This window comes from Tenrec ecaudatus, chromosome 18 (genome assembly GCF_050624435.1).
Source record: "Tenrec ecaudatus isolate mTenEca1 chromosome 18, mTenEca1.hap1, whole genome shotgun sequence".
Classification (NCBI taxonomy): Eukaryota; Metazoa; Chordata; class Mammalia; order Afrosoricida; family Tenrecidae; genus Tenrec; species Tenrec ecaudatus.
In genome coordinates, this window is record NC_134547.1 from 3,260,644 (window position 1) to 3,288,067 (window position 27,424).

At 51.6% G+C, this 27,424-nt stretch overlaps 2 protein-coding genes across 2 annotated transcripts in view; both read left to right on the top strand.

The window, feature by feature from the left end:
* The window catches only part of PTPRH (protein tyrosine phosphatase receptor type H), a 28,165-nt gene extending 16,443 nt beyond the window's left edge, over nt 1-11,722 (top strand). Inside the window, exons 12-21 of the mRNA XM_075537819.1 lie at nt 2,423-2,501; nt 2,611-2,649; nt 4,384-4,474; nt 4,948-5,038; nt 5,556-5,632; nt 6,669-6,803; nt 7,682-7,804; nt 8,638-8,798; nt 11,327-11,462; nt 11,573-11,722. Of these exons, the coding sequence (XP_075393934.1) occupies nt 2,423-2,501; nt 2,611-2,649; nt 4,384-4,474; nt 4,948-5,038; nt 5,556-5,632; nt 6,669-6,803; nt 7,682-7,804; nt 8,638-8,798; nt 11,327-11,462; nt 11,573-11,722 (1,082 nt within the window). The remainder of the gene's footprint in view (nt 1-2,422; nt 2,502-2,610; nt 2,650-4,383; nt 4,475-4,947; nt 5,039-5,555; nt 5,633-6,668; nt 6,804-7,681; nt 7,805-8,637; nt 8,799-11,326; nt 11,463-11,572) is intronic.
* A 4,229-nt stretch (nt 11,723-15,951) lies between these two features.
* On the top strand, nt 15,952-26,055 carry SYT5 (synaptotagmin 5). The gene is made up of 8 exons (XM_075537450.1): nt 15,952-16,030; nt 16,559-16,731; nt 21,060-21,179; nt 21,271-21,438; nt 22,323-22,490; nt 23,919-24,036; nt 24,488-24,621; nt 25,855-26,055. The coding sequence occupies exons 1-8, from the start codon at nt 15,952-15,954 to the stop codon at nt 26,053-26,055; spliced, it is 1,161 nt and encodes a 386-aa protein (XP_075393565.1).
* Nucleotides 26,056-27,424: the final 1,369 nt, after the last annotated feature.

The following is a 27,424-nucleotide window of genomic DNA, read 5'->3' on the forward strand; positions in this document are numbered from 1 at the left end:
CAATCCATATGTATATCAATTATGTAAAGCACACTTACGCATTCGTTGTCCTCATAATTCTCAATGTTTGCTTTCTGCTTGAGTTCCTGGAATCACCTCCTCATTTTCCTTTTCCCCTCTTCCTCCCTCCCCACTTCCCCTCCCTCATGAGCCCTTAACAATTTATAAATTATTATTTTATCTTATCTTATACTGCCCAGCATCTCCCTTCACCCACCTTTCTGTTGCCTATCCCCTAGAGAGGAGGTTATATGTAGATCCTTGTGATAGGTTTCCCCCTTTCTAGCTCCTCTTCCCTCCCAGTATCGCTACTCTCACCGCTGGTCCTAAGGGGTTCATCTGTCCTAGATTCCCCATGTTTCCAGTTCTCATCTGTACCGCTGTAGACAGCATATTGTTGGGTTATATTTTTTATTCATTCCTTGCTGGTGCATATAAGCCATTTACATTTGACATGTTTATCCATATGTATAATTTTACTGCTGTCATTTCATTAAAAAAATTTTTTTTTGCCAGTATTGATGGTCTCTTCATTTTCAGGTTAGGCAGGGATCTCTAGAGAAATAGAACCAGGACACATATATCTTATCCAGATAGATAGATAGATAGATAGATAGATAGATAGATAGATAGATAGATAGATATAGGTTTATACAACGAGAAGGAATATAACAGCTAATTAGTCCACACCGCAGATCCACACTTTCATGGAACAGTTAATAGACTGAAAGTCCTGCGACTCACCTGAGCTGCTGGGTCCAAGGTCAAGGAAGCAGACAGCATAGTCTTCCCTCAGGCAAAGCAGGCAGTCTGCCCACAGGCAGCAAACAGCAGGGTGGGTCAGCAACAGTCAGTAGCCCGGGATCTTAAGGAAGCAGGCCCGAATGGAGTGCTGAACTCAGACAATGCAAGGTGACAGGATCCACCAGCCTCAAGTTCTAGCTATATGACCCATGGGTTGGCTTCTCTCACAGGTAGTGTAGCTCACAGCCTGAGGCAGAGAACTAGCTAAAGCAGCAGCATACTGGTCTGTTCACCGGAGAGCAAGAGAGAGAGAGGGGCGGGCCTTGTAGAGCCATTTGTCTCTTTGCCCTCCAATCAAGCTGTGACCTGATTAACTCCACATGTTCCTATTGGCCAGGTTGGCACAAAAAACCACCTATCATTGTCCTATTTAATTTTCAGTGCTGATTTATTTTTGTTTGTGGATTTTTGTGTCCTTTATTTCACTGTTGTTGAGTTCTTTAGTGAGTCTACCTATCTTTCTTATCTTTTTAAAATTTTGATGGGGTTTGTTAAACTGTCTTGGGGGGTATGTGGCTGTTTGATTTCTTTGTATCTCAAAGAAGATTGATTCAAGACACATCCTACACAAATCTTATCTCAGTAACATCACAAAGACAGAACATAAAAAAGCAAATTCCAACCTCACTGCTATCAAGTCAATACTGTCTCATAATGACCCTATAGGACAGGGTAGAACTGCGCCCTGTGGATTTCTGAGACCATAACTCTTCATAGGAACAGAGAGCCTCATTTTTCTCTCTCTGAGAAGCTGGTGTTTTTGAACTGCTGACCTTTCGGTAAGCAGCTCAATGAGTAACCACTATGCCACCAGGAATCTTTCAATCACAGGCATAGAGGCTAAGATTTAGGGCACATATTTTGGGAGAACACAATTCAATCCATAACTATAACAAAACGCTTAAACATGTGAGGAAAATGGAATGAAAAGATAATGAACTTTCCCCCCAAAATATATATATATATTATAGATGGGTTGCTTTTATTTTTAAAGAATTGGCTCCCATGATTGTAGGGACTTACCGATCCAAATCTCTAGTTCAGGCAGCGGGTTAGAAACACCAGCGAGATATCTCCATTTCATTCTTGAGGCAGAAGCTTCCTCTCCGAAATGTCCATCTTTGAGCCCTTCACCAGCCTGTAGTAAGCCCACTCACAGGGTCAGGAGCCATCCCCTTTACTTAAAACCACCCGAGTGTGCGTGTTCAAACCACCGGCACTGCCACCCAGTCAATGCCAACGCACCGTGAACCTCTAGACAAGGTAGAGCTGCCCCTGTGAGTTTCTGAGTCGGCAACTCTTTATGGGAGTAGAAATCTCATCTTCCTCCTGAGGGGTGCCTGGTGGTTTTGAACAGCTGACCTTTTGGTTAGCAGCCCAACGCATAACCACTATGCCACCAGGCCTCCCGATTGTACATTTTACCATCTACAAAATACCTTCACAGCAACATCCACACTTGTATTTGATCTGACCATCAGGCCCACAGCCCAACCAAGTGGACGTATAAAATGAAACACCACGCATCCTGACCACAAGCTTTGGGTTAGGGTGGAGAAAGGATACCAGGGGCTTGGATCTGGCCTATAATACTGCTCTCAATGCCTCCTCCTCCCAGGTGTAATTATCGGAGCCATTGTGGGAGTTCTCTTGCTTCTCATCCTGGTGGGCCTGCTGGTTTTCTTCCTGAGGAAGAGGTGAGACGGGGGCAGGATTGAGACTGGCCTGGGGTGGTGGAAGAAGAATGGGGACTCGTGGTTCTAGTCCTCCTTTCCTGACTCTTTCACCCCAATATACTTTTTCCAGGAATAAGAAGAGCCAGGAGAAATCGGATCTGGCCTTTGGGTGAGTAGGAGGGTTGGGAAGTGTGTGAGATTCCTGGAGTTCCAGGGAAGCCCAAAGCCTTACACACCCAGCTTCTAGTTGAGAGGTTGATGGTTCTAATCCACTCAGAGGCACTCTGAAAGGAAGGACTGGTGGTCCACTTTCAAGAGACCACAACTATTGGCACCCTACGGAACTCAGGTCCACTCAGACCCAAGGTTGACTCAACGGCAGTTGGTTGGGTTTGCTTTCATTCCTAGGACTGCCGTCGCAAAGGAGTAGCTTAGAACAATAGGCGTTTATTGTCTGAGCGTTTTGAAAGCTAGGAGTCTGAGAACAGGGTGCCCACCGTGTTGATTCCCTCTGAGAGTTCTGAAGTTTATTGTCTTTCATGCCCCTCTTGGAGTTTCTGGTAGCTCCATATGCTCATTGGAGCTCCTTGCTTTGCAGCTATGGCGTGAGACACCTGCTGGGTTAGGTCAGGTTGACTAGAAATACAAATCCAGGGACATTCATATGTGTATAAGAAAGAGTTTTATATCAAAGAGCAATTATATATTGAGAAAACATCCCAACCCAGTCCAGATCATGTCCATATTAGCCCATAGTCCATAAGTCCCTCTTCAGACTCACGCAGCTACTGAATGCAGGAAGATCATAGGCTGGTGTGTGAAAAGTCTTGTGGATCCAGTGGCAGTGGAAGCATCTCAGCACTGGTGTGGGCCTCCACGTGGCTCCTCCAGCTCTCCCAGTGTGGCTCTTCAACAGGAAGGTGAAGCAGAAAGAGAGAAAGAGAGAGCTCTTGCAGGTCTCACCAAGTTTTCCGTGGCTTGTCAACAGGAAGACTAATGCAGAGAGAGAGAGAGAGAGAGAGAGAGAGGAAGTTCCCAGAATCTTCATGAGAAGGCCACGCCCACAAGGAGACATCACCAGGCTGTGACCTGATTGACAAGCTAGACTCCACCCCTTCTCTCTTAATATGCTCATGTTGACACCAGATTATGTAATGACCACCGCTGCCTTCTTCTTTCTGTCTCCGTGTATCTCCTTTCCTATGAGGATGGGCATCCTATAGGATGGCCATTCCTAGGTAGGGCATATGATTGGGCACTTAGCCGCTAACCCAATGCGTGGCAGTTGGAATCCACCTGGAGTTGTCTGAGAAGGAAGACCTGGTGGCCTTTTCCCTGAAAGATCGCAGCCTGTGAGAACCCAGTGGAGCCCCGTCCTGCTCTGGGACACACGAGGCAATCATGGGTTGGAGCCAACTCAACGGAGGCTGGTTTGGTTCTAGTCTGTATTCAGTTGCCAGGGTGACAGCAGCAAAGGGCTGCACCGGAGATATATTCTCTCACAGGTGTGGAAGTTAGAAGTCCTTGATCCAGGAGACCTCTCATTTAACTTAATCAATAGCATCTCTAGCTCTAGAAGAAAAGAAAGAACTCAAGACCTACAGCTCCCAAGGAGACCGGAGGGCACTGGACCTAGAGTGCAGGAGGAAGGGACTTGCTTTAAGGGGAAGACGAGATGCCATCTCTTTGATTCCCAGAGCTGAAAACCAAAGAGAAAGGGAAAAATAGTAATTCACTGTCCATTCTGACTCACAGTGAATAGAGCAGCTCCCTGTGGGTTTCGGGGGTGATAGAGAGCCTCATCTTTCTCCCTTGGTTTCCAACTGTTGACCTGTGGTTCTGGTCACTAGAGCAGGAGCTTAAATGGCTTCTTCCTACATACACCACTCTTTGCTCCCCACAGTTTCCCAGGAGATATTCGGGCTGAAGACTTTGCCGACCATGTCCGGAAAAATGAGAAGGACAGCCATTATGGTTTTGCAGAGGAATACCAGGTGGGGAAGAGAGTGGAGGGGGGGCTGAGCCGAGCCCCAGGACCCCCAAGCCCCACCCCTAAACCCACGGAGACTGAACACACGCAACAATCCATATTTTGTGGGGTTACCACCGAACCCTCAGGCATGGAGTTATCTATCTTTCCAATGCAATTGACAGCCTTAAATAAGGATTTGGGTTTCGGCTATCCTAAAGGAGCTCCCTCACCTCTGGATACCCCCATTTGCCCCTGATCTCACCTTCTTTACCCAGCTCCCCAGTCTTCCCCCATGATGGCTCCCCCCACCACCCGTGCCCCAAATCCTTTCACATGCCCTGCAGATGCGTTAGCGGGTATACACTCCATTTCTCTGGGTAGTGCAGAAACCTAGAGTACAAGGGGTGGACGGGGCAATGCGAGAGCAAGGGTGTTCTGGATGGAAAGGAAAGACACTGCAATCTCACCGCCCCCCTCTTCTGCCTCCACTTCCAGCAACTGACCCTGGAGGGATTCAACCAGCCCAACAAGGTGGCCTCAGCCCCAGAGAACAACGGCAAGAATCGTTACAGAAATGTGCTGCCCTGTGAGTTGTAGGGTCCCCGGGGTGGGGTGGAGGGGGATCCTGCAAATGACTTGCGGCTGAATGTGAACGGAAGGCTGGCAGTTGAGCCCACCCAGGGGCACCATGGAAGGAAGGGGGAAGAAAGGTCTGGCGATGGGCTTCTGTCAAGGTCATAACCAAGAAAGCTGTCTGGAGCCCAGCTCCACCCTGTAACACATGGGCTCGCCGTGGGTCAGAATCAAGGGCAAGGAGCTTTTATTTATTTTTTCTTCCATTTCCACTGACCTGTCCTGAGCCCTCACCTCTCCACGCTCTATCCCTGGCTCCCTTTCTCGCGCCCTCAGAGGAGACAAAGGTCTCCTTCGGGTGGGTTCCGGTGAGAATCCCTTGGCCTATGCACCCTCCCCGGGGAGGTCCCTTCCAATCTCCATGTGCTCTCTGTCTGTTTTCACCTCCTCACAACTCCGACCCCTGGGACTGGACCTCTCTGGGTCTTTCCACTCCATCTCTGCATTACTAATACTGCCTTCTCCCCTAGATGACTGGTCCCGTGTGCCCCTGAAGCTCCTCCATGGGGAACCAGGCTCTGACTATATCAACGCTAGCTTCATGCCTGTAAGGACTTTTACTGGGAGCTGGGACCATAAGGGCACTGTCTTAGTCTGGATTGTATGGAAAAACACAACATAACAGACAGACAGATAGACAGACAGGATAGATAGATAGATAGATAGATAGATAGATAGATAGATAGATGATGGATAGATACATGGATACATAGATAGATAGATGATGGATACATAGATAGATGATGGATGGATACATAGATAGATAGATGATGGATGGATACATAGATGATAGATACATACATAGATGATAGATAAATGGATACATAGATACATGGATAGATAGATACATAGATAGATAGATGCATATAAAGATACAATAAATGTATGATAGATAAGATCAATGTATGGATATATATAGAAATGCTAGATAGACAAGGAGAGAGAAATTTAGTTCAAGGCATTGAAAAATGTCAGGCAGCAGGTTAGACACCTCTGCAGGTATATGCACGCAAAGTCCAGATGACAAGAAGAGTTCAGGGGAGGGAGGGACGTGTGGAGGGGGAGGGAGGAAGATCGACCCGGAACACACCACCTCTAGCAGGGTACACCTCCAAGGAACTGCACTTCCAAATGGCTCATAGATCCCCTCAGGTCATGTGACTCCAGGACATGCTCTTCACTGGGACAGCAGTCAGCCAGGCTCAGCCGCACCCCCAAGAATCACGACCTAGTCACGCTGTTGTGGCTACGTGCTTTCAAGTAGGTTCCGACTCCCAGTGACCCTTGTGTACAACAGAAAGACACACTGCCCCTGCCAAGCAGCACCGCGCTCACAATTCTTCTGTGGAAGCCCATCATGGCAGCCACAGTGTTACTCCATCTCCCCAAGACTCTTCCTCGTTTCCACTGCCCTTCTACTTTTCGAAGCATGATGTCCTTCCCCAGGGATAGTCGTTCAGCTCGAACAACCCACAGTCGCAGCCAAGTTGACATAAAAATCAACCATCAGGAGTGCTGTACAAAGCCTTCAAAGCTCAGGGCTGCAGAGGTCCGTCCCTGACCCACCCACTTCCTTCCCGCAGGGACTGTGGAGCTCCCAAGATTTCATTGCAGCCCAAGGCCCCCTGCCCCAGACGGTGGGTGACTTCTGGCGTCTGGTGTGGGAGCAGCAGAGCCACACCCTGGTCATGCTGACCAACTGCATTGAGTCTGGCCGGGTGAGAGTGGACCCCTTTCTGAGCATATTTATTGTTGGATAACACCTTGTTGGGGGCCTTCCTCTTTTCTCCTGTCCCTGTGCTTTACCAACATGAGGTCTTTGTCCAGGGACTGGTCTCTCCTGATAAAATGTCCAAGTTCGTGCAACAAGGCCTCACCATCCTTGCTTCCAAGGAGCCTTTGGGCTATACTTCCCCCACCCTCCCACCTTCGTGAACCCTTGATGAATTGTAAATTATTATTATTTTCATATCTTACACTGACTGCTGTCTCCCTTTACCCATGTTTCTGTTGTTCATCCCCCTCTGGGGGATGGGGTATTATGCGTCAATCATTGCGATCGGTTCCCCCTTCCTCCACTCCTCCCCCCACCTTTGTGTGTTCCTTTGACAACTTGTGGTACTTTCAATGTTCTCCACCAGCATCGTAACTGAAATGTGTGAACATCATAGGGAGTAGTATTGACAACACGTAAGATAATTACATCGGATCACAAAATGGAGGATCATTTCATAATACTGAGAAACCATGGCCTTGCCAGACTGATACATATTTTGGGGGACCCCAATTCAGTGAATGATAGACTCCAATGCATATTTGAGGCTTGGAGGTGGTGGATACAATTTGATCCATAACAGGAAGGAAGAATCCTCTTGGCCATGATGGATCTAAACCTGGAAGCCCATGGACACCATACACATGTGAGACTTTTCTGCACAAGGGCTACAATGATCGGGGCACGTGAACTTAGCCTTGCTTGGCCACCAGCATTTTCTTATCTGTGAAGTGGGGTTGATAACAGCACACACAATAGGTGCACACAGGAAGGTCCTCTAGACCTCCTGGTGTTTGACTCCCCCTTCCCATGCTTCCCCAGGTGAAATGTGAGCATTATTGGCCCCTGGATTCTCAGACCTGCACCCACGGGCAACTGCAGGTGACCCTGGTGGGTGAGGAGGTGTCAGAGAACTGGACCACGAGGGACCTGAAGCTCTTCCACGTAAGCTCCTTCTTGGCTCTCAATCCCAATCCCAAAACATTCCAGGCATCTCCCCTGTAATAGTTAGGTTTAATTGACCAAACTAGCTGATAGGAACATGTGGTATTAATCAGGTCGCAGTTTGTTTGGAGGGCAGGGATAAATGGCTCTGCTAGGCCCACCCCCATCTTTCTTGCTATCTGATGATGGGAGCATGCTGGAGTATTCATGCTGCTGCTTTAGCTAATTCTCTGCCTAAACCTGTGAGCTACACTACCTGTGGGCCAGGCCAACCCATGGATCATGTCTTTAGAGCTTGAGGCTACTTCGAGACCTGCTTCACCACAATGCTGGTGCATACATCGTTTGAGCTTGAGGCTGATGACTCCTGTTACCTTGCATTGCTTGAGTTCAGTATCCCACCTGGAGCTGTTTTGCTAAGCTCCCAAGCTACTGACTGTTGACCCACCCTGCTGCTTGCTGCCTATGGTCAGACTCTGCTTGCTTAGCTCCAGGGAAGACTCTGCTGTCTGCTTCCTTGATCTTGGACCTGGCAGCCCACATGAGTTAAAGGACTTCTAGTCTATTAACTGTTCCATATATATATATATATATATATATATATATATATATATATATATATATATATATATATATATATATATTCATGAGTGTCCTGGTTTTGTTTCTCTAGAGACCCCTCCCTAACACATTCCCCAACCCAGAACTCTGCACACTGGCCCACAGGATCCCTATGCAAGCGTTTCCACATCAGTCATAGAAGGCTACCATCCAGACCCGCTCCCAAGGCTCCTGAGCCCACAAGTCCCCTCTCTCACTCACCCTCCTTCTAGCTGGAGGAGCAGAAGAGCCTAGCTGTGCGGCAATTCCACTATGTGGCCTGGCCCGATCATGGTGTCCCTCACTCCCCAGCCCCTTTGCTGGCCTTCTGGAAGGTCCTTCGGAAGTGGATAGACCAGCAGCTGTGGGGAGGTCCACCCATTGTGCATTGCAGGTAAGGCCCCTCCCCTGTGGACACACAGACACACACACACACAAGCCCCATTTTGTGAGTCAGACGATGGTGTTCCCTGGGTTCTCAGAAAGTTTGGAGGAACAGGAAAGAGGTGGTGGAGGAGGAGGCGGGAGATCGGTGGCCAGTGAAGCAGGTTACGCAGGTAGAACTGGGATCATGAGAGTGGGGGGGGGGGGCGGGAAGCATTAAAGAGCTAGAGAAATGTTGTGTGTTTCATCCGTGCTATCCTGCACCCTGGTTGGCTCATCTTTTCCTTGTGGCCCTTCTGTGAGGGGATGTCCAATTGTCAACAGATGGGCATTGGGTCTCCACTCCAACCCTAGTCATTTGCATCAAAATGGTTGCTTGTTTGGGGTCTTCTGATGCCCATACCTGATCCCATCAACACCTTGTGATCACATGAGTTGGTATGCTTCTTCCATGTAGGCTTTGTTGATTCTCTAATTCCACTTGTTTAACTCCAAGCCTTTAAGACCCCAGATGCTATATCTTTTGATAGCTGGGCATCAACTGCTTCCTTCACCACATTTGCTTAAGCACACTTTTTGTCTTCAGCGATTGTGGGTCAGAAAAGGGAGAGTCACAGAATGCCAGGTTATTAAAACACATTTGTCTGGTGTTGAGGGAGAACTTGAGTAGAGGCCCAATGTCCACCTGCTACCTTAACACTTAACATATAAATATATGTACATAGATCTATAGCCCTATCATTATATATTCATATATTTACATATATACATGCCTATATGTATACCTCTATAAATATCTTTTGCCTCGTGTTTGATAAAATTGATGTATGGAATGTTATAAGAGTATAAGAGCCCCAATAAAATGATCTATTTTAAAAAGAAGAATACAGTGAGAAAGTTAAATGTAGAACTACCATAGGACCCAGCAGTTCCACGCCTAGACACAGACCCAAATGATTTGAAACTCGGAACGCAGACAGACTCATCAACAACAAACTCGAACTCACTGCCATGATGTTGATTCTGAGTCAAGGCCACCCTACGGGACAAAGAAGAACTACCCCCTACTCTCCCACCCCCCACTGCCTACCCGCTAGGCCTTAAGGGACTCACAGTAGCCACAAGGTGGAGCCAATCTGAATGCCTATCGGCAGATGACCAGATCCACACAGATGGTCTACAGACCCAGTGGAATGTTCTGATTCCGCCAGGGGGAGGAAGAAGCAAGGTCCTGGCAGGACACCAGCGAACCTCAGGAACCACGCAGCGTGACACAAGCCGTGTTGATGCGCCGTATCCTCCAAGGGCGTAGCCACAGGCACCAGGTTTAACCAGTTGCCGTTAAGTGAACTCCAGCTCACTGGCAGCTTCCCACGGGTCAAAGTAGGATTGCACCCAAGGAAGTCTCCAACAGCCGAATTATTTTTTTAATTGGGCTGAAAATTATACCAAATCACTCCACGGTTCAATCACGACCAGAAGAATGGTACATTTGCTACCACAATCCGTTTCCAAACATTCTTTTTCTACATGGACTCCTTGACGTCATCACCCCTTCACCCCACCACCCCTTCTTTGTCCCCCCCTCCCTCAAATAACCTTTATGCCACTTGCTGACGCTATAGGTTCATTAGTCCTGGTTTTCACACCCCCAAAACTAAAACACATAGACTACAACTTCAATAGGGTGACCCCTAATGACTTAACACTCCTGAGATACCCTTAATACAGCCAACCAGAGCCAAACAAAGCAATACACCACCACCCCTCCCCCGATGCATAAGATTTTGGAAACCAGATCAGGTCCAGCGTGTATCCCAAGGGAAATCTGCTGACAAGCTTTAACTGTTTAGGTCAGGCTTCTGCCTTTGAACTTCTGTTCTAAAGTCACCCACCGATGCACTCCGTTAAGTGACCACTTCCTCCTATCCCTCAATTGTGGATAGAGGGAGATCCCGGGAGTTCCCATGCAGTTCTACCAATGGATCTTGGGTTCCCACTGTCACCCATGCCATTCTGTGAACCAGACTCTCAGACTTTAGGCTTGAATCCCAATCCCTCCCTTCAACTTTGGATTGTGTGCTTCATAATCCTTTGGTGACTGATGATGGTGTGCTTCTTCTTCCATGTGGACTTCGTTGACATCTCACTTAGATGGCTGCTTGTTTGGGGACAAGTCTTTAAGACCCCAGACGCCATTGTATCTGACAGCCAGGCACCATCTACTTTCTTCAACACAGGGTGCTATAGCACCCGTCTCCTCGGCCCAACCACCAATTGTATGGAAGCAGGTTTGGATCTGGAAGGGCTTTCTTTCCAGGTAGCTCTGGGTGGAACCAAACCACCACCCTTCGGGTTTGTGGCCCATTTGTCCCACACAGAGACACCCACTGGGGGCTCTTGCTGTGGTTAGCTGCCCTGTGTGACTCATGAGGGCTGCCAACTATCACTGGGGGGAGGTGGGGTTGGGGGGACATGAGTGTTACCCGTGGCATCTCCCGTGCGATGTGACACCTCCCCTCCCTATCCCACCCGAAGCGCGGGCGTGGGCCGCACCGGCACCCTCATCGCCCTGGATGTCTTGATCCGGCAGCTGGAGAGCGAGGGTGCCGTGGGGCCCTTCAATTTTGTGAAAAAGATGAGACACAGCCGTCCCCTAATGGTTCAAACGGAGGTAATGAGGGCCAGCCAGGGGTGGGGCTGGGGAGGGAGGAGAGGCTGGGGAAGCCCTAGGGGAAAGCCAGGGGAGCCCACCCCTCACACCCTGCACCCCCCCTTCCCCAGGCCCAGTATGTGTTCCTTCATCAGTGCATCCTGTGCTTTTTACGGCAAGCCGGGGAGAAGGAGGTCACGTACGAGAACGTAACAAAGAACCTGCTATACGAGAACGTGGCTGCCATCCAGGCCCACAGTTTGGAGGCCTCTTCTGCATGAGGGCTCCCGACACCAGCCCAGCCAGACTCAAGATCTCCATCCTCTCTTGACTCCAGACTCCTGGGGCCCCTGGGAGAACAGAGAGCTGGGGCCCCAGACCTCCCTGGGCCCTGCAGGAGGAAGGGCTAGAAAATTCACACTCCCATTTCTTTTGGGGGAAGACATTGAATGGTACACTCAAAGATCTGAGCCCGGGGGCAGGCGGGGAATGGGGAGCTGGAGCCCTGGTTCCCTGATGGAAGAGGTGGATGCGAACTTAAATTTCCTGGTTCCTTGTGGAGGAAGAGGCAGGGGGAGTGGGTCTCCAGGATGGAGGGGGCGGGGACTGACTCAGGGATTCTGAGGTTCAAAGGAGGTGAGAATGCCCCTACGTGGACAAGGCCGTTGTGCCCAGTAAGGCCGAGGGTCAGCGACAAAGAGGACAACCCTCCAGGAGATGGGTTGACACAGTGGTGGCCACTGCACCCACAAGTGAAGAAGACAGACTTAGCAGCAGGGAGCGTTTCCTTCTGTTGCTATGAGCCTGGCCCTAACCCACGACTGAGAGGAGGGAATTCCCAAGCAACCCTTCAGGATTTCCAAGCCCTTTGCCATCGAGTCTGATTCATGACATCCCTCACCACCCCCACCATCTGGTTGTCCATCCTCACCTTTGTGCCTCCGGTTATAATTCCGCTTGGGAATGAGTCGCTTGTGGTGGATGCATGAGGCAGGATCCGTGTAGGATATACCTGGAATTGATCATGAGCGAGAAGAGCGATTAAACCGGTGATCACAGTAAGATGGATGCCCAGCCACCTGGAGAGCCAGCACATAGAATCTGGACATCTAATCTGTCAGAAAATAAGTTTCTGTTCACTAAAGCCACCCCCTTGTGGTATTTCCAGAATACCAGCACTAGAGAACAAAGACTGAATCCTGGTGACCCTACAGGGCAGAGCAGACCCTATGGGGCTTCTGATCTTTGCCACATCGTTCTTCTAAGGCAGTGGTTCTCAGCCTTCCTAATGCTGCGACCCTTTCATACCATTCCTTGTGTGGTGGTGATGCCCCAACCATACAATTATTTTCGTTGCTCCATAACTGTCATTTTGCTCCTGTTATGAATTGGGCAACCCCTGCGACCCCAAAGGGGTCGCGACCCACAGGTTGAGAACCACTGTTCTAGGGAGCAGCTACTGGCTTCCAATCACTGGCCTTTCCCCATGAAGCCCAGGGCTTGACCAAACTTCACCGACCGGGGAACCCTCAAACTCAAAAACCTCACACCGTCCAGCTGATCCCGACTCATTTCTGTAGGACAGGGTAGAGCTGCCCCCTGTGGATTTCTGAGACAGCCACTGTTTTCAGTCTTTCTCCCGAGGAGTGGCTGGTGGTCTCCAACTGCTGACCCTGTGGTTAGCAGCCCGGCCGGTGACCACACTCTACCAGGTCTCCCTAGGGAATGGGGGCCTACAATTCTGGTTGGCTTCCAGCCAAGTGCAGGCAGGACCCTGCGCAGCCTTTCCATGTAAACCAAATCAGTCTTCTGTAATCTAGGAGTGAAGTGACCCCTCTCCAGAGGGCTCCCTGTACCCCATTGCTTGTACAGTTTTTTCTTCTATCTCATAATTTATTAAATCACTGTTATCCTCAACTCTGGTCGCCCTGGTGGATTTCTGGGTCTGGATATAACGTTGGGATAGGAGAGTAACAAAAGGTTACATATAGGTTTGGAGACAAGGCACATATAGGTTTGGAGACAAGGCCCTAAGGAAGGATTGCCGGCCACCGAGTGGGTTCTGAGTAACGCGCCCCCTAGGTCTGAGAGGGGAACTGCACTCCATGTGGTTTTCTGTGGCTGGTTCAGAGGAGCCCTGGTGTTGTAGTGGTTACAGCGTGGGTCTTTGATCCGCATGGTCGGCAGTTCGAAATCACCAGCAGCTCCGCGGGAGAACGACTCGGTTGTCTACTTTCGTAAACAGTTACACTCTCAGTAACCCCACAGGGGGGTCGCCATGAGTCTGGATGGACTCGATGGCGTGGAGGTTATCATCCGCTCTGTCCTCTGCTTGGTGCCTCTGTGTGAACTTGAACTTCCAACCCTTTGATTAGCAGCCTGGTGCATTAACCCTTTGCACTTCCCAAGGACCCCGGAGGGGAGGAATCTGTAATTGTTGATAATGCCACAGCGTCAACTTTCTTCTTCTTCTTCTTTGGAGCCATTTTAATGGGGGCTCATACAACTCTTATCACAATGCATACATACGTCAATTGTGTACAGCACACTTACACATTCGTTGACCGGATCGTTCTCAAAACATTTGCTTTCCGCTTGGGCTCTTGGAATCAGTTCATTTTTCTTCTTTAAAAAAAAAATTATTGGGGGCTCTTACACGGAGTCAATTTTCAACTCATAGTGAGCCCATGGGAGCAAGCTGAGTTGCCCCCACAGTGTTTTTTTTTAGACTGACCTTCACGGGCGATCATCATCGGCTCTTTCTCTCCAAGAGGCTGGGTGGATTCGAACCACCCACCCTTCTGTTGTCAGTCCAGCGCTTATCTGCTGCGCCACCACATTTTTTTTTTTTACACCTACCGATGGAGGTTTAGATTGGTCGATTTTCTTGAATGTGGTCACGGCTCCTGGAACTGGCGGCCCGGGAGCTGGACTCCTGGGACGCGCAGAGGGAAGCTCGTCAGGCAGACGTTGGACTCCTGGGGGCCCAGTTTCTGGGAAAGTTTCACGCGCCGCCTTCCACGTCTAGTGCATCCGGATACCTGGGTCTCCTGGGTCCTGAGGCCAGGTATCGTGGCGCTTGCGTATCTGCATACCTGGGTCTCCAGAAAGGCTCCTCCTGCGACCAGTTCTGGGGCTGGCTATGCAGGTGCCATCTGGGTGGAATAGAAGACAGAAAATAGTGGGAGACCGGGACAAACAGGCGTGGCGCCAGCGCGGCTCTTGGATGAGGGAGGGGCGAGGGGCGGGGCGCTCCGCCTACCCGAGACGAACGGGGCCACACAGGCGCGCACTCGCGCGAGCGCGCGCGCTGACAGCCCACTCTGCTCAGCTCAGCCGAGACCAGCACCCTGGACAGCGCCTCCGGCTTGCTCGCGCTCGGGGCCGGGCGGGGCTGGTGCCGCTGTGTCTCCCCAGAGGGTCCCGTGCAGCCCCCGAACAGGTAGGAGATGCTGGGCTGGCACCCACTCCCTGCGCCCCGTCCTCATTCCCTTCCCTAGAGCCATCCCCCTCCCCTCGGGGGTGGGAGGAACCAAGAGAGGGCACAGGGTGGTTGGCGCTTGGAACGGGGAGATTGGGATTCAGAGAGAAGATAGGTGTGGGAGGGCAGACAAAGGGGGTGGGGGTGGGGATGGACCGAGGCCCTGGGAGAGGGAGACCCGATCACGGACAGAGGACCAGAGAGACTCAGACAGGGGGCAGGGGCCTGAGCCAGATGGGAGGACGGACAGACAAAGGCTATTGGAGTCAGAAGACACACACCAAGAACAGGTGTGCAGACAAAGACTGGGGTGCGCGGTATAGGGGAATAAGCCCAGGGGGTGGGGGATTCATCAGAGGCCACCCAGGCCCCCTTTCCCTCGCAAGAGTCGGGGAGGAGGGGAACCTGAGTCTCAACTGCGGGGGACAGATGTGGAGGGAGGGGCCTGATGTGGGTGCATGTGCGTGGACCACAGATTGCCCCACACTCCCCACTTTTCTGCGTCCCGGGATCCCAGTCAGAGCCCCGGGGCCCAAGAGCTCCCAGAAGGAACCTGCCCCGCCCGTACTTCACTTTTGTGCGTAAGCCCCGCCCGTTGTCCTGGCAACAGACCGTTACCCCAGCAACCATCGGTGCTCTAACCCACCGGAGCAGAGCCAGCTGTCTCCCAGGGCAACTCCGTGCGCTTGTTCTCATGCCCTCCTGCTCCTACTTCCGACGAAGTGTCAAAGACCGGAAGGAGGGTCAGAAGTCAGCAGGATTCCTGGGGGTGTCTTAAAGGGAGGCGGCGTCCCTTTGGTCCTGGAACCCCAACCCTCCCAGGGCTCGCCCTCAGGTGTGGAGAAGATGAAACTACTACGCCCAGCATGCTTTGCGTCAGACGGCCGGTTTGTACCCCGCTGCCTTCCCAAGGGGCCGATGGGAATTGTAGTTCTTTGCTGTTCAGGGCTTCAAAGGATGCCTGGCTTGAGAGTGGGCGTCTAGGACGCTTTTGAGCTTCCGAAAAGAGGACTGTAGAACGCCCTCGCCATGTTTCCAGAGCCTCCATCCCCGGGGCCTCCACCTACTGACGCGCCTCCCGACTCCAGCCGCATCAGCCACAGCCCTGGTGAGCAAGCCCTGAAGTCAGAGCGCACAAAAAGCCTGGTCAGGATTTCCAAAGGGGCGGGATCCGGACGCGTGATCCCGGGCTGATGGGCTGACAAATCCGGATGGGGTTATAGGTCGGAATGCTGGATTGGAACCTGAAGGAAATAGGGAGGAAGAATTAGGTTTGCAAGACAACCCAGAATTGGATCAAGGGATGTGGACTGGAATAGGATCTTGGATCGGAGAATCTCTTTTCTCGTTATAATTGGGGCAGAGGATGTCCTGGGAGCGGAAGAACTCCTGCTAAAAGCAACATGGGGTTGAGCAGAAATTAGACAGGGGGTGAAGGGAGAGCTGGAACTAATAAAACAGGAAGTCCAGCCGGTGTCTACCTAGATTAGCGCATCAAATCGCTTGGCAGGTGTAATCGGGTTGGAAGGAAACCACAGGAATGAGATGGAATGGACGTGGTTGGAGGGAAAACAAGGTCAGGATTTCAGGGTCCGCACAGGGTCCTCAATGCCCGTTGTCTCCACCCCCTCTGCAGTGCCCCCCTGGGCCCTGGCCACGATCGTGCTGGTCTCTGGCCTCTTCGCCTTCAGCTGCTGCTTCTGTCTCTACCGGAGGCGTTGTCGGCGGAGGTCTGGCAAGAAGATACAAGCTCAAGCCCAGCTCCACCTGCAAGAAGTGAAGGAGTTGGGGCGGAGTTATATAGACAAGGTGTGGTCTAGCTGTGGCCGAAATCCTGCTCCCACCTACAGCGTTGCCCATCTCAATGGTTTGCCCAGTTTCCGTCTCTGTCTCCTCCCCACCTGGGGTTGTAGGGTGCCATCAAGCTGTGCCTGAGGCATGGATACCTTATAGGTAACCGTATCAAGGCTTCAAGCCAGTTTCAAACGGTTCAGTATAATAAGCAAGGGCTACAGATGCATGGCATAGCAGCCAAACCTGTTGTATTCTGACCCCAAGTAGGAAGCAAACAGCCATGCACCGCTCAAAGATGGCAGCCAACTTACACAGTGTTGAGTGTGGGTTACTCTCCAGGGTCCGGACAGTGACCAGCATCCCTGATCAGTCTCCTGAGACTTTCAGGAAAAAGAACTGTGACTGGACCTTTGGAGACAAACATTATGGTCAGGGCTTGCCATATTCACAAGGATGCTGTTGGCCACCGTCTTCGAAGGGCGCACCGCTGTGGGTTGTCTATTTAGGTCAAAATAAGGCTGGTCAATGCGCATGCGCAGCCCTTGTTTCCGAGGGCAATTACCAGGCTGTGTTGAACCGGTTCAAAGCCCCCTGAACGGGACAGAACCGAAACGTCACTCGGTCCTGCCCATGCTTCATGATGGTTGAGCCTGGCGCTGTAGTTCGTCATTGTGTCCGTCTACACCTGACTGAACTCTGGGGACCTGAAGATGCAGCTTTCAGTCTGAGGGGGATCCAGGCAGAGCGACACAGGCATTCAGAATGCAGGGTGATCCATGCCATGTTGGGGGTACGGTGACCCCTTTTCCAGGTGGTTCCCAGCTCCGCCAAACTTTCCAAAAGAGCGGAGGCATGGTGGCAATGCAGAGACTGAACAAAACGGTAGGGGGAAGCAGCACGGCAGGTTTACTGAGCAGTAAGGTCAGGATACATTGGGGACAAGCCCCCCCAACCCCACCACCCCCGTCCACCAGCAGATCTACTCTACTGAAAGGGCAAAAGCAATGAGACCCAGCAGCTCAGCAGCTCCCCCCTCCTTTTTTTTTTTTTTTGGTATTTAATTTTAGTTAAAAAAATTTTTCAACCATTTTATTTGGGGCTCATACAACTCTTATCACAATCCATCCATCCATCCATTTTTCCAAGCACATTTGTACATTTGTTGACATTATCATTCTCAAACATTTTCTTTCTACTTGAGCCCTTGGTATCAGCCCCCCCTCCCTCCCTTAGTTTTAAATTTTTATTGTTCAACAGTTTTATCACCACTTCGTCCACATGTCACACGATCCAATAATCCAATCCCACCAAGAAGAGCTGTGACATCATCGCCACCTTCCATTCTTAGAACGTATTCTTCTCTTTTGTACTCACGGTTATTCGTATACCTGTTTGCTCGTTTGTTTTCTGATTGTGGCAGAAACACATGCAACAAAAAACATTCTCCGATCCCACACCTTGTACGTGTACACTCCAGGGCCATTGATATACTCTTCATGCTGGAAAAAACATTAGCGATATCTTTCCACATCATTCCACCACCATTAATGTAACCTCAGCGCCCCTAACAGGCCCCTTTTCATGTCTGGCAGGGGCTCAGGGCTGGGGTGTTCCAGGGGGAAAAAATGGAAGTTGTCCCTGGTTGGTTGGAAAGCAAGCAGTAGTCCCTGATTGGCTGGGACCCACCTATCTCCTCACTTGTCAGGGCGCTGGCTAGTCAGGCTCACCCACAGCCTACTGCCTCCCCCGAGTCTAGGTGTGGGTGCCTCATCAGTTAAACCGGTCAGGTGGCTTCCCCTGTCCTTGTCAGCAGTAGGGGACATTATGGGAGATCAGGGCTCATACTGGGTCATGTGTGGGCCGGCAGTTGGAAACTGCCTGAAGGAGGTGACAACAGCTAAGCCAGCACAAGGGGAAGGCACTTCTGGGAAGAAGGATACAGATTCGGAGGTATCTTTGGAGAACACTGAGCTACTTTTCAGAATAACGGGTGATTTCTACTCTACTCTACTCTACTGTACTCTACTCTAAGGATAGCACTGAGAGAACCTGTGGGTGGCTACAGACGGGTTCTCTTAGTGAAACCCTTGTTTGAATCTTGTTAGGATGCCTTCAAGCACAGTCGAGACGATGGCTTCTGAAGGGAGCTGTGGGGCCAGTTAAATATGACACAGGGAGGTCAGTTCAGAAGGTTATAGGGATCATTTTTTTTTCAGGGACGGGGGACTCCAAAAGGGGGTCATCTTGATCCATTTTCTTGGAGGACACAGGATGATCCCAGGGGCTTATGATGAAGAAGTTTTGAGACCATGGAAAGCCGTCTGATGGCCAAAAGGCCAGAAGCATTGCACTGAGGAATTCCTGGCAAGGCACCTACCCATTCTTCAAGGCTGACGAGGGCTGCCCTGCAAGCTTCTCAGCAGAAACCATGCCCATCCACCCTGTCTTCATCTTGCCCCTTGAGATGTATTTATATTCCCCCCAAAACTCCAAGAGTGTTGAAACTCCAAAGGGCCCCCTCTGACCCAGTGTCCAGTTGAAGAGTGCCAGGTTCTTCAGGGAGGGAGGACTGGGACGGAAACCCGTCCTCAGAAGCAGGTAGGACTAGGTGGAGGCCATGTTGAGAAACAAGAGCTTCACGTTTCTTACGTTTGCACTTAAGAAAGCTTTCCATGATTGTGGTAGCAGTGCATTTGCACTTGCCCTAGTACATACGTAGTCCCGGTGGCATGATGGTCCAAGCGTTGCTCAAAGGCTGGCAGTTCGAATCCACCAACCCATGCTCAGAAGGAAGAGATGGCAGTCTGCTTCCAGAAAGACTTACAACCTCGGAAGCCCCACGGGGCAGTTCTACTCTATGACATGAGGCCACCATGGGTCCAAAGTAAACCCAGTGGCTCAGAACAATGACAGATAATACATGGAGCCCCTGGGTGGTGCAAAGCCTTAATGCACTCGGCAACTAACTGGAGGGTTGGCAGTTCAAATCCACCAAGCAGTGACTTGGAAGAAAGACCTGAAAGAAAGGTCTCTTTTTGGAGAAATCCGGCATTACGGGTAGGACCCAGTGAGATGGTGGGTTGGATAATACAGAGCACATTATAATAACCAAGTTCCAGGATGAAGAGTCTGAAGAAAGCAGCAGTGTCCACTTGTGGGAGGCAACTGGGAGGAGTTTTGAGCCAGAGGGGGACAGGGTAAGGTGAGGGTTGGTGTGAATGCCCTGGAAACCCATGTAGGGAACAGAGCTGAGGCCAGGGGACTGTGGAGGAGTCTGGTGCGATCATTGGAGTGGAAAAGACAAGAGAACATGCTCAAGGATCGGAGCATTAGGGATACAGAGTCCTAGGTTCCTAACCCGGAGGGAGGGTGAGTTTGAGATATTCTCTCTATATTTCTCTCTCTCTCTCTCTCTGAGCCGTAAGCCCACAGTCATAGCTACTATTTCCCACAGCCTCTCCTCCAAAATTGCTGTGATCATTGTGAGGGTCCTGGTACTCAGTCTCCATCCGGATCCTTTAAACCAGGGGTGTTCCAAGACCATTTGCATCTGCCTCACCTGGAGACCTGGTGGGAATGCAAATTCCAGACCAAGCCACAGACCTACTGAATCAGGGTTCTTGGGCGATGACCCCAGGAATCTGCACAGAGGCACACTGTTCAGGAGCATTCTGATTCACACTGAGATTTGAAAATTGCTGCCTTAGGTTAAGGAGCTGCCTTCCGATTCTGAATACGCTGCTTCTCCTCCATGATTTTGCAGTGGTAAAGTCACTAACCAACATGGTTTTAGACAATCACCACAGTGCATCCATTAATGTGTGAGATAAAACCTGCATCCTTCCTGTGGGTAACACTATCAGCCCTACAGTTCTAGTCTAGAATGTCAAACACACCATTCCCAAGTGTCACCACTATCCCTTTCCTCTGGCAGAACCCACCACTACTCAAGCATCGACACACACACAACCTATGTTCATTCCCATTTCCTGACAGACAACCCTAATCAGACCCCGACACACAGCATATGTATCACCAGGTCCGTTCCTTTACCATGGCAGACATCAATCAAACATCCGTAAGCACACACATACCACCATGCCCATTCCCTTCCCCTGGCAGACATTACTAATCAAAGACCAACAGGCACATAGCACAGCACAGTGTATCATTATCTCTAGTCCCTACTGAGCAGACATTAATAATCAAACACTGATTCCACTTAGCCCATAAGTGATCAAATAGGACCCAAAGGATCTGTTGTGTTCCCTTTGGCTTCAGAGCTTAAAGGATTTCCCCTACCAGGGGAAGATTTTACCTGCCTTTGCCTCTGAATTCTGAAGGTGCAGCCAGAAGTGGAGGAGCTGGATCCAGCACCCCCTGGGCCAGGGCAACAGGTGGCTGAGAAGCATGATCTAGGACGCCTGCAGTACTCACTGGATTACGATTTCCAGAGTGGCCAGGTGGGTGTGGTGCAGGAGGGCTGGAGGACAGCCAGGAGGGGCAGCTAAGAGGAGTGTCTCCACCCTCTCACTGTGCCTGGGCCTCCCACAGCTGCTGGTGGGCATCCTCCAGGCCGAGGCACTGGCCGCCTTGGACTTGGGTGGTTCCTCAGACCCCTATGTGTCGGTCTATCTCCTGCCCGACAAACGGAGGCGGTATGAGACCAAGGTGCACCGGCAGACGCTGAACCCACACTTCGGAGAGAACTTTGCCTTCAAGGTGAGCTGCTGTCATCACTGGTCTGTGGGCAGCCTGCACTCCGTCCCCGGAGTGCTGGGGACGGGCACCTTCAGCATGACCAGGGGCAGACACAGTGCAGGCGGTCGACACCAGCTCCAGGGGCTGAGCTGGACCCTGGGTTGTCCCTTTCAGGACACTCGCTCACCCCTAGGCTGTTCCTTTGGAACTCCAGTTGCCCATCCATTGATGCTGCCATTCTCTTGAGTTCCAGTGTCCCATGAGGATTCCGGGGTGGGGGGGCTGAACTATCCCCTGAGGCCTGAGCTGTCCCACCTAGGTTCCACAGACTCCTGGGTTGTTCCCTGGACCACCCCATTTGGTTCTGGAAACCTGCACTGTCCCATTGGACTTCCAATCCACCCACTGCTATTGAGTCGATCCCAACTTCTATCAACCCTATAGGCCAGAGTGGCATCTACCCATTTGGGGCAATTTCCGAAACTGTAAATCAACATGGGTGAGGACTGCCTCATTTTTCTCCAGTGAAGCAGCTGATAGGTTCAAACTGCTGACCTTGTGGCTAGCAGTCCAACTTGTAACCCAGCCCACTACATCACCAGGGCTTTCTGATTGGCTTCTAATACCCCTGGTTTGTTCATTTAGAACCCTGACTGGTCCCTGTGGACTCCATCAACCCCCAGACTGCTTCCCTACATCTCCGGACTGTCCCTTGGGGCTCCAGTGACCTCTGTAGTGTTCCCTGGGACCTGGACTTTTCTGCTTGATTTCACTGACCACTCCCTAGAGCAGGTCCTTGTTGCCCCACTCCAGGTCTCCAACTCCCTGTGCCTCCGTCCCTTCCTCCCTCCCTCTCTGCCTCGCTATGTCCCCTCATCCTCTTCCTGCGCACCACCCCCTCCCAGGTCCCATACGTGGAGCTGGGGGGCAGAGTGCTGGTCATGGCAGTGTACGACTTCGACCGTTTCTCCCGCAACGACGCCATCGGTGAGGTACGGGTCCCTATGAGCTCCGTGGACTTGGGGCGGCCGGTGCTGGCCTGGAGGGAGCTACAGGCGACTCCGCGAGAGGAGGTGAGCACGCTCGGCCACGCCCCCGCGTTTAGGACCGCCCACTCCCATCCTGGCCCAATTACAAGCTCTCAAGACCCTTCCACCAGGTTCACGCCCCGCCCCCTCCCGGGATTGTACCTCTGGCTTCCTCTGGTAACTGTGAGTCCTGTCCCCAACTCTTACTGACCTTTCGCGATCCTCACAGTGGTTATGTTCCAGTCCATGATTGCAGGCACCGCGGCAGTCGACCTCGCTTCTTTTTTGTTTGTTTGTAAATCATTTTATTGGGGGCTCGGACAGCTCTTATCACCATCCATCCATCCCTCCATCCTTCCCTCCCTCCCTCCATCCATCCATTCATCCATCCATCCATTGTGCCGAGCACATCTGTACATGGGTTGCCGTCATCCTTTTCAAAACATTTTCTTTCTACTTGAGCCCTTGGTATCAGTTCCTCTTTTTACCCTCCCTTCTCCACTCTCCTTCCCTCATGAACCCTTGATAATTTATATGTATTTTTTCCCTTTTTTTGATAATTTATATATATATATATAATTCTCATATCTTACACCAACCGCTGTCTCTCTTCATCCACTTTTCTGTTCTCCATCCCCCTGGGAGGGGTTTATATATCGATCATTATGATTGGTTGCCAACCTCACTGCTAAGGAGCACTCTGACTGTACTTCTTCCAGGACAGATCTGTTTGGGCAGGGCAGTTCATGGGACTTTGGCTAGACGTCGCCAGCACCCAGCATTCTAATGCATCCATTCCTCTCCAGTCTTAGGCAATGTTCAACTTTCCCATGCTGATGAGGCCACTGGAGCTATCACGGACTGGGCCACGCATATTTTCGTCCCCAAAGCAACACCCTTGCTTTTCAAAACACTACAGAGGTCTGGGCAGCAGATTTGCCCAGTGCAGCGTGGCCTGGGGGCTCCAGCCTGATGCACCCGCGGGCGAGCGGTTGGGGATCACAGCAAGATGAACTCCTGGACAATGGCAGTCTTGCCTCTCTTTGCCTGGGGGTTTTAATCCACAGTAAAGGCCCCCCCCAGCTGGGTCTTCCACAGCACGTACTGCCAGCCCTCCTTGCTTTGCAGCAAGCAAGGCTGTCACCTGCATAGCAAAGCCTGTTCCTCAGACTCCCTCTGATTCTGAGGCCCTTTCTGGCTTGTTGGCACAGGGGTGAATGGGTGTGGTAACAGGACCCCCACCACTCTGGCACACCCCGGTCCTTCCCTGTTCTGTCCGCACAGCTGCCTCTGGAGCCATGTCCGGGATCTGCAGGGGAACAGGGAAGGGTTCTGGAGGCCCCCTTCTTCCCGTGGTAGGCTGTGATATGATCCATACAGTCAAATCCGTTCCGTTTCAAGGCGGGAGGGAGGGCCAGGAGCTGGCTGTGTGGCCGGGGGCACCTGGTGATAGGGGCCTTTCTCTTCTTTCAGCAAGAGAAACTCGGGGACATCTGCTTCTCCCTCCGCTATGTCCCCACAGCCGGGAAGCTCACGGTCATCGTCCTGGAGGCAAAAAACCTGAAGAAGATGGATGTAGGGGGCTTGTCAGGTGGGTGGAAAGCAAAGACAGTGAAGTGGGCAGATTTACTGGCTTAGGTCTCGAAGGTGCCTGGGCACACTCAGGGGGTATGTGGGATACAGTTCCACATTCCCCTGGGAGAACGCAGATTAGCATCCATGAAGGGGAGGGAGAACTAAGGGTGGATAGGGGGTCAATCTCTATGCTGGTCCAAAGAAGTATAGCATTCCGTTTCTTAATTGGGGTCTTCCAGTAGGAGAGGATACCATGAGTCTAGTTGCTAAGGAGACGTTGTCCTGAGCCTGGTTGCTAAGAAGAGGATGCCCTGAGTCTGGTTCCTAGGGAGAGTTTGGTTGCTAAGAAGAGGATGTACTAAACACTGATACTTAAGTGCCTCCGCCATGCCTCCTTCCCTCAATCATTCTCCTGAGGTGGAGGTGAGGGCTGGGGGAAGGCAGCCAGGTAACTTCTCTCTCCCCAGATCCGTATGTCAAAGTTCACTTGCTCCAGGGAGGCAAAAAGGTGAGGAAGAAGAAAACTACCATCAAGAAGAACACCTTGAACCCCTATTACAATGAGGCCTTCAGCTTTGAGGTGCCCTGCGACCAGGTCCAGGTGAGCCCAGACCTGCCCATCACCCCAACTCTGCAACCCATCCCCAAGAGCCCCAGGCCCTTAGAAACCACCCAGTGCTATGGGGAAGAGACACTCAATAGCAACGCCCTAGAGACCTGCAGATGTGAAGTTGGGTTCTCAACCTCTTCCTCCTCCTAGGAGGACCAGCGGGGAGGACCAGGGAGCCCTCTCACTCATGGAAGGGTGTTTTCTTTTTGAACCAAAAAGCACTTCCATCCAGTCAACTCTGACTCAGAGTGACCCGACAGGATAGGGTAGAACTATCCCTGTGAGTTTCTGAGACTGTGACTCTTTACAGGAGTAGAAAGCCTCATCTTTCCCTCAGATCAATGGGTTATTTTCATTTGGTTGTTTTTTTTTTTAATAGGTCATTTCATTGGGGGCTTCTAGAGCGCTTACATCAAGCACATTGGTCCATGTGGTGCCATCAACATTTCCAAACATGTTCTTTCTACTTGAGCCCTTGGTATCAGCTCTGATGTTTTCCCCTCCCTCCCCCTCCTTCCCACCCTGGTGTGCCCTTGATAATTTATAAATGATTTTATTTTCATATTTTACACTGCCCACTGTCTCCCTTCACCCACGTTTCTGTTGTTCATCCCCCTCAGTGGGAGGTTTTGAACTGCTGACCTTGTAGTTAGCAGCCCAGCGTGTAATCTCCATGCCACCCGGGCTCCTGATTCCTTACCATTAGGTTCATCCCAACTACGATGTCTAGTCCCACCCCTGGAGCACTCCCGTCAAACCTTCGGATCTGGGCTGACCTGGACCCTCCACCAAACTCATAGTGAAGGCCGCAGTCCTCGATCTAATGTCCCCTCAAAAGCTTACCCGAAGGCATCCTGGTGTCACAGAGGGTTCTGCATCTAGTGCTGACCAAGTAGCAAGGTCTGCAGTTCAAACCAGCCACCACAAGGGAGAAAGATGAGGCTTTCTGCTACTCTCAAGTTTCACCGTGTCAGAAATGAAACCTTTGAGGTCCGTTCTACGCTGTCCTATAGGGTGGCTAGGAGTCTGGTTGCTAGGGAGAGGATGTCATGAGTCTGGTTGCTAAGGAGAGGGTGCTATGAGTCTGGTTGCTAAGGAAAAGGGTGCCATAAGGCTGGTTTCCAGGGAGGGAATGTCCTAAGCAACGATACCTAAGTGCCTCCCCTGGGCCTGCTTCCCTCAACTACCCCTTCCTCTTCCTCTCCCCACCCCTGTCCACCCCAGAAGGTGCAAGTGGAGCTGACTGTGCTGGACTACGACAAGCTGGGCAAGAACGAGGCCATTGGGAGGGTGGCGGTGGGGGCAGCGGCTGGCGGGGCTGGCCTGCGGCACTGGGCAGACATGCTGGCCAATCCCCGGAGGCCCATTGCCCAGTGGCACTCTCTGCGGTCCCCTGAACGAGTGAGACCACCGCCTGCACCCTGAGCACCACCCTCAGGCCCCTGGACAAACCGGACTCAGGCCACCGGACCCCAGACTCTTGACCAAGTCAAATCCACTCCCCTCTCCAAGCCTTCTCTACCACTAACCCTGCCCCTGCCCCACCCTCTGGTCTACTCCTGCCCTCTCCCTATCCCCCTCCATTATGCCAATCATGATAACTTGCCAACTTCGCACCCATGTACATGCCTACCAGTTCCAGGGACCCCCGATGGTGGAGAGGGGAGCTGTCAGGCCTCCCCCTGCCCCAGGGGTCCTCCTTCTGCTTTGACAATCAGTGGCCTCAACCCTCTGCAGATCCCTTCCCCTATACAAGCTTGCACATGCCTGGGTTCCCAACCTGATCCTCACGCCCCCCCTGGATTCAAATAAATGCTCAGTAGCTGCGGTGACCTGGCCCCTGGCTCCTTGTGGGGAGTTGGCAACCCCCAGAAACCTCTGTATCTGGTCTCTGGAATCTGCCTGACCGAACCACCACCAACCATGTTGCAGCACAACTCTGGAGCCTCTGTGGTGGTGCTGGTGGTGGTGGTGGTGGCGGCGGCGGCGAGGAGTCTGTCCCATGTGCCATCAGCCCCATGTCCCACGGAACAAAGCCCTGCCTGGCCTTGGGCCACCCGCACAGTGCTTGCCAGGGTTGGAGCCTGTGGTTGCAGCCACCGTGTCAGGCCAACTCAGACCACGGTGGGTCTTCCTCTCTTTCGCTGACCCTCTCCTGGACCAGGCATGCTGTCTTCTCCAGGGACGGGTCTCTTCTGCTAACGGGTCCAAAGCACGTGAGACCAAGCCTCGCCATCCCTGCCTCTGAGGAGCATCCTGGCCGTGCTTCCTCAAAGACAGACCCGAGTGTTCTTTGGGGCAGCCCGTGGTACTTTGAGTATTCTTCGCTGGCACCACCATTCAGAAACATGCAATTCTTTCCCGGTCTTCTTTATTCCGTGCCCAACGTTCACACGCATCTGAGGCGATTGGAAGCACTACGGCTTGAGCCCAGCCCAGGCATCTTGATCTTCAACTTGTCATCGTTGCCCTTGAACGCTTTCAAGAGGGCTGGGGCAGGTGATATGCCCAACATGACAGCTCATCATCGTTGCTGGGCTTCTTGACTGTTGCTTCCGTGAGCGCGGACGGTGGATTGTCGATCCCAACCCAGTTCTACTTGGATTTCTGGAAGCGGTTGTCCTTATTCATTAGGTGCCACGGAGTTGGCAGCACCCTCTCTGTACAACAGAACGCCCACCCCTGCGTCATTCTCAAAATTGTTCTTCTGTTTGAGCACACGGTTACAGCCATGGTGTGCCTCCACCTCACTGAAGGTCTTCCTCTTTTCGCCACTGGAGGCTAGACACCCCAA

Bases quoted from the DNA above. Each gene is read 5' to 3' on its own strand.
- SYT5 (XM_075537450.1), top strand. From the start codon at position 15,952: ATGTTTCCAGAGCCTCCATCCCCGGGGCCTCCACCTACTGACGCGCCT. The intron at 21,180-21,270 runs GTGGGTGTGGTG...GGCCTCCCACAG, and splicing joins ACGATTTCCAGAGTGGCCAG to CTGCTGGTGGGCATCCTCCA. The intron at 21,439-22,322 runs GTGAGCTGCTGT...ACCCCCTCCCAG, and splicing joins GAGAGAACTTTGCCTTCAAG to GTCCCATACGTGGAGCTGGG.